This window comes from Hibiscus syriacus, unplaced genomic scaffold (genome assembly GCF_006381635.1).
Source record: "Hibiscus syriacus cultivar Baekdansim isolate YM2019G1 unplaced genomic scaffold, ASM638163v2 tig00005929_pilon, whole genome shotgun sequence".
NCBI lineage: Eukaryota > Viridiplantae > Streptophyta > Magnoliopsida > Malvales > Malvaceae > Hibiscus > Hibiscus syriacus.
In genome coordinates this window covers 763766-770199 of record NW_024062071.1, presented here as the reverse complement: position 1 = coordinate 770199, position 6434 = coordinate 763766, and the positions used below count along the sequence as shown (strand labels likewise).

The following is a 6434-nucleotide window of genomic DNA, read 5'->3' as shown; positions in this document are numbered from 1 at the left end:
TAACACACGCCATTGGTGAAACTAACCAACGCTTGAGGTGACGTAGTCTTCGGGCTCAATTCGACTCCCCCGCCACGTTTGCAATGCTATGCGATCTCATGCCAACCACGCGCCTCTACATAGTTACCCACACACATTCGAATACATAAAATCATGAATATTTTAAATTAAAAATAAAAATTAAAGGAAAAAAAGGCATCGAAGGTACTTGTATTTCGAATTTTTTTTTGATACGATCGTCATATTAATTTTTCTCTCAACATGATCCTCCAACTAAGAAAATAAACCTAATGTGACTCTTTAATCAATATTTTTTTGTCATTGACTGTTAAAGTGCTGAAGTGACATTTCATGGTGTTAACGTGACAGTCTAGAGTGGTATATTAATGTGGCGAATTATATGGCATGTGAACTAAATTGACAAATCAAATATGACATATGAACTGCCACACCAACACCATGAACTAGCACGCTGATACTATAATAGTAAACGACAAATGTTGGTCAAAAGGTCATGTTGGGTTTGTTATAAGTTAGAAGATCACATTGAGAAAAAAATAATACAAGAGTCAGATTGATTTTTTTCCCAAAAGTACAAGGACCTATGATGTATTGTTTCCAAAATAAAATTAAAAATTAAAATAAATAAATAAATTATGCAAGATAGATTTCACATAAATTATGCGAGCCGTGAGGCATATGCAATAAGCAAAAGTGCACAAACCAAGAAGAAACCCAACGAAAATGAAAAAGTGACGGCACGCGTTGAGTCCACGTGTCTTGTCTCCATTCATCATTCACCGGTTCCTAGCCACGCGCCTCCCTGTGTACCATTTTCTCCCTCCACGCTCTTTCTCTCCCTAAAAAATACACTTCTACAACAACTAAAAAAAAAGCTTTCATTTTTCCTTTCTTCCTCCCCAGTCGTACTATTAAACCTGCTTTCTTTTTTATTCTTCAAAGGTTATTCCACCATCTTTGTCTTCTCAGTTATACGTCGTGTCTTTGGGTCTCTAACACATGATCTTGAAATGGGTTTTTTGATTCACTGAGATGAATTGTTTTATGATTTTTAAAGTTACCCTTTTTCTGTATGCATCTTATTTGCTTGTATTATCCAAAAATTGTATATTAGATTGTATTTCTGGGTTTTATTTATTTATTGTTGTAGTGATAATCTGGGAAACCCTTTTTTGTGTTTGATTCGTGTTGTTTGATTTGAGAATCGTGCAAAGTCAGCTTGCATTAAATTACAAAGTAATACCCCACAATTTCGTTTCAATCTTCCAAGTTTGGAACCCGATTTATTGATTTAGTTTCATGAATCAACTTTGAATTGTTTATTTTCTTGTTGTAGGTAAATTTTTGGTGGTTTTTGAACTTACCGGTGAAACATGGGTTCTGAGTCTCCAGCTCCATTGGTTGAGCCGACAAATGCAGCCGAGAATACATCTGTTGGCAGGTTAGTTGCCTTTGAACATCTTAGGAACCAACCCTAGTTAGTTAGTTTGTTCTGTGATTTTTATGGTTTGTGTCTGAATCCATTCCATGGCTTATGTTTGCTCTGAAGTACCGTGTGTCGGATGCATATATTCCGATACTCCTAGCCGAATTGGCGAGCTCGAGTAACATAGATTGTGACCGAGTAGGCTTAGGTTTTAAAGATTATGGAGCAATGTAATCCATCATGATTTTCCTGTTGTTGGCGGTGGTTATCAATGTTTGTTTAGTTTCAAGCCTTTTGGATAGCTGAACTTCGGTAATTCTTCGTTCCTTGAAGTATCCGCGACGGATACTAGGCATCTCATCCACCATGGATACAGGGGTATTGAATATACTTGTGTTGAAGTAGTATTCGTTACGCTCGAATCTGAGCATTGGTAACATGGTTACATGGAATGGGATTTTAGCTAACATGTGTTATGGAGGCAATGAAGATACGCGGTGAGTTTGGCTCGTCTGAAAACTGTTTTTGTGATGCAGGTCTTGTGCTCCAAAGAGCAAGGGAAAGGTCGGAAAGGTTCCCAAAGGATTCACAAGGCCGAGAGGGAGAAGCTCAAGCGTGAGCATTTGAACGACCTCTTCGTTGACCTCGCTAATGCTCTCGGTAAGTCGGTATTTTAGAAATGATTCTTGTAGATGATTGGCATAGGCTTCGGTTTGTAAAATCGGTTCTTGTTGGTGTTTGAAGCTTATGGTATATCTAACTTTGGGTTGTTTTTTTTGCAGATCCGAATCAACCAAACAATGGGAAGGCCTCTATTCTGTGCGAAGCAACTCGACTATTAAAGGACTTATTCAGTCAAATAGAGTCCCTCCAAAAGGAAAACACCTCTTTGTTATCCGAATCTCACTATGTAAGACTCCTGATATTGACTTATAATTTTTCTGAATATCCTTGTATCCATGTTTTGAGAATATGTCTGAAATATTGACAGGTGAACATCGAGACGAGTGAACTGAAGGAGGAGAATTCCACCCTTGAAACTCAAATCCGGGAGCTGCAAAGTGAGATAGGGATGAAGGTGGCTCAATCGAAACCCGACCTGAACGAGCCTCATCCCGACTTCCAGCAAACCCAATTGCCTTCACACTTTCATGGAGACCATCCTGGTTTTCCTGCTGTCGATCCTGCTCTGCAACAACCACCGGCTATCCTTGTTGTTCCCCTTCATCCCGACATCCAGACTTATCCTATGCTCGATTCGGAAACACGACCTGCCACTAAACCGAACTCCGTTGTCAGCAAACCACATGCTCGATATCCGACCCCAGCAGATTCATGGCCTTCTAAACTTCTTGGGGAGCAACCAGCCATTAGGAATGAGTGACAGAACTTTGATGAGAGAAAACCCAAGCCAGGTTGTAAATTTCAGTGCAAAAATTCGAAACCTTTTGCTTTTAGTTTAAAACTAGGATGACAGCCCTTTGAAAAGCTTCTTCATTGCTTTTAATGGTCGAAATGAATGAATCAGTAGCATGCTATTCATTTGCATTGGATGAATTTTATTTAATTTTATAAACTATTAGTTTGGTCCGTTTTAATACCTAAGTTTTCATTTTTTTTTCAAAATTTTTGTATTCTTTCGTTAAAAACTTTAGTTTTTGTTTCATTTAGTACATTCTTTCAAAATTTAACATTAAATTTTGAAAAAAATTGAAAGTTTAGATACTAAAACGGGCTAAAACTAATATTTTAGATACTAAACCGTTAAGTTTTAAATAGTAGGTATGAAAATAAAATAAAAACTGAACGTTAGTTATAATTTTGAAAAAAATTGAAAGTCTAGATATTAAAACAGATTAAAATTGATAATTTAGATACTAAATTTGTGATTTATCCTAAATTGTAATCGGTAAAAGTGAACTTTATTCACGATCACTAAAGTTTGAATGAATTTTATTTTTAGTCACTGAACTTATCAATAAGTGATAAAATAGTCATCTGAATGGTTACATTAACAACGTGATTCGTCGACTCTTAAACTTTAGCTCTAAAAACATCAATTTGGTAAAATTTGACCCCTTTAACATTTGGTAAAAACGTCTAACTGCGGCTTTTTTTCCCTCAAGAAATTGAGTTACATTTTAAGTCAGGTGGAGGGTTAAAATATTTAGATATGGATCAGATCGATCAAAAATTTGGTCCATGCTCATTTCTACATGTATAAATTTAATGTCATGAATCAATTAAACACTAATTCAATTTATTAATATTATAATAATTATTATTATTATTATGAATAATCTATGACTGTTATAAGATAAAATTTGTTCAGAAATTTTATTAGGGGTCGTTTGAAAATCTTTATAAAAGTGTTTTTGGCCTAAAACTTCGTTGAAGCACAAAAAAATTCTGAAACAACTCGTTTACAGTGAAAAATTCACGTTTGAAACGTGATTATTGACTCAAACCATCAAACTGGAAAAACAGTGCTTTTGTATTAGAAAAACTCATTTGGAGAAACATTCCCAAACAAAGCCTTAGTCTATTAATAATACATATTTTACAAATACGACAACTCGAACTTAAATCCTCCAAGAATAACAACTTTCCTTCCTACGATTAACACCCAACGTGATTGATTAAAATACAAAAAGTTGATAAGTTTAAAATATAAGTATTTTTAATAATTTTAAATATATATATATATATATATATTCAAATAGGAAATCACTGTTTAAATACATGCATTTTATAAAAATCAATTTTTATTGAATTTGATAAAAACAATAAATGAAATATAAAAATCATTCTTAAAATAAACATTTCAATTAACCTAAAATAGTTGGGAAAACGTACGGCAGCCTTAATATACGGTTAAAAAAAGACGCTACTGTTGAGAATTTCCTAGTGTCGCCTCCAGACTCCCGTGTTTAAGTCTGGTATGGCCAAACCCATCCACCATGCCTGAGTGCTCATCAGGCAAAGGCATGTCAGGTGAGCATAATCAACTTTTTGTGATGCCAGTTTCAAATGATGATTTATTGATCTCGAGTTTCCTACTGTTATGTTTCTGATGCGTTGATCAATGATCATCATAAAAGAACATGATTTAGTAGTTAAATATAGTTTATTTATTAGATCGTTAGATATAGGAAGCCCGTAAAACACATCACATCTTGCAACACGCTCACGCACCGAGTTTAACGAACTTAGCTCTTTGGTTTTCAACATTGGAACCATTTTGCTTCTGTTTGATTCCTTTGTTATACCAGCACAACCATTTTTGTTTTTATTCCATGTGTGAGTAATCTATTTATGTTAGTTTATTCGATTCTATTTCTGTTCGAATCTTTCCGGATATGTTTGTTTTACTGCATCATGAATTGCTCGTCCAGCTCAGTTGGTAGAGCGCGAGGCTCTTAACCTTGTGGTCGTGGTCCTACCTCCCCATTATCCCATTACATATGGGAATAGGGTCAGCTAATTTTGTTTTACTGCATCATAACTTCCATTGGCTGATCAATACTCATCTCGTGCAGGGTTGGAAGGCAGGTAGTCAACATTCCTTCACTTATGGTGAGGGTAGATTCGCAGAAGCACATTGATTTCTCTCTCACGAGTCCGTTTGGTGGTGGATGCCCAGGAAGAGTGAAGAGAAGGAATCAGAGGGCCGCCGGCAGAGATGGAGACGAAGAAGATGAAGATTAAGTAACAGAGCTCTTGTTCCTTTTGCTGCTAGTCACGGTAGGGCAATCTCATCTAAAGCTAGTTTTCCATGATCTAGAGTCTTGTCTGTGTGTATTGAATTTTGTTTAATTTCCATTTTATTATATGGCTTTTTGAATCTGATTATCAGAATCCTTTTGTCAATAAGAACAGTTTGAGTCGATGGATTTTCGGTGACTGAAGACAACCGACTTTTTTTTTAAAATTTTGAGTTATTCGATTCGAATTATTCGAGTTAAATTCAAATTTTGACCCGAATACTGAGCTCTACCCACAGCTGCTGCCTGCTGGATTTAAAATCCGCGTTCAATGACAATTAAAAAATCACAAAACTTCGGCTGTAATCATCTAATCCACCGGCTTTGCTTCAATAAAACTCGTTCAGCTTCTTCAAAGATTCAGCACAAGAAACTCAACAATGGCTTCCGTTAACCCCTTCAATGGGTATGACAAAATAAGCCAAAGCCACCTCGAAGGTCAAAAGCCTCAACCGAAAGTCGCCCGAAGGCGTGCCTCAGCTGCCACCATCATCATCGTCTCTGCGATTCTCCTCCTCACTCTGGTCATCGCCTTAGTCATTACTGCTCTGATGCTGGAAAAACACATCAATGACAGAGACCCCACCGGCTCAGTTGAGTCAGTCAAGACCATCTGCAATGTTACTCGATACCCTGTGTCGTGTTTCACCACTCTATCTCCTCTCAACGCCTCCAAAAACCCCGACCCTGAAGCCTTCCTCGACCTCTCTCTCCGAGTCTCCATCACCCATCTCTCGGATCTCGCTTCTTCGTTCAAGTCCCTCAACGATCTCCACTCACATCCGGCTTTAAAAGACTGCTTGACCCTGTTCGATGACGCCTTAAGTCAACTCAATGACTCAGTTTCAGCAATGAAGGCTAAGCCGGGATTGACCAAGGGGAAGATGAGTGATATCCAAACTTGGATCAGTGCTGCAATGACTGATCAGGACACATGTAATGACGGGTTGGAAGAAATGGGATGGACGGCCGGTGATGAAGTCAAATCTCGAGCTCGACGCTTTAAAGAGTCTGTTAGTAATAGTTTGGCCATTGTTGCCAATATGCAGACTCTTGTACACAAATTTGGTCTCACCATGCACTGATATGCCTTATTGGTGTTCTTGTATACATTTTACAAGCGTATTAGTGCCGAATAAAAAGAAATTTTGCATCGGATTAATTCAATTAACGGTGTCAATTGAATATTAGTTCAACTGGTACCGTTGCTGTTAACAATTTTT

The 6434-nt window shown here is 37.1% G+C and overlaps 1 protein-coding gene, 1 long non-coding RNA gene and 1 pseudogene across 2 annotated transcripts; all 3 read left to right on the top strand.

Annotated features, from left to right (window-relative positions):
• Window positions 1-798: 798 nt before the first annotated feature.
• LOC120200205 lies at window positions 799-2966 on the top strand (annotated as a pseudogene).
• Window positions 2967-4353: 1387 nt separating this feature from the next.
• LOC120200206 lies at window positions 4354-5102 on the top strand. The gene is made up of 2 exons (XR_005523519.1): window positions 4354-4441; window positions 4987-5102. It is a non-coding gene; the product is annotated as an uncharacterized LOC120200206 (long non-coding RNA).
• Window positions 5103-5549: 447 nt separating this feature from the next.
• Window positions 5550-6316, top strand: LOC120200203 (pectinesterase 3-like). The gene has a single exon (XM_039201101.1). It carries the CDS (start codon window positions 5592-5594, stop codon window positions 6294-6296), a length of 705 nt encoding a protein of 234 aa, XP_039057032.1. The 5' UTR covers window positions 5550-5591; the 3' UTR covers window positions 6297-6316.
• The last annotated feature ends 118 nt before the right edge of the window (window positions 6317-6434 follow it).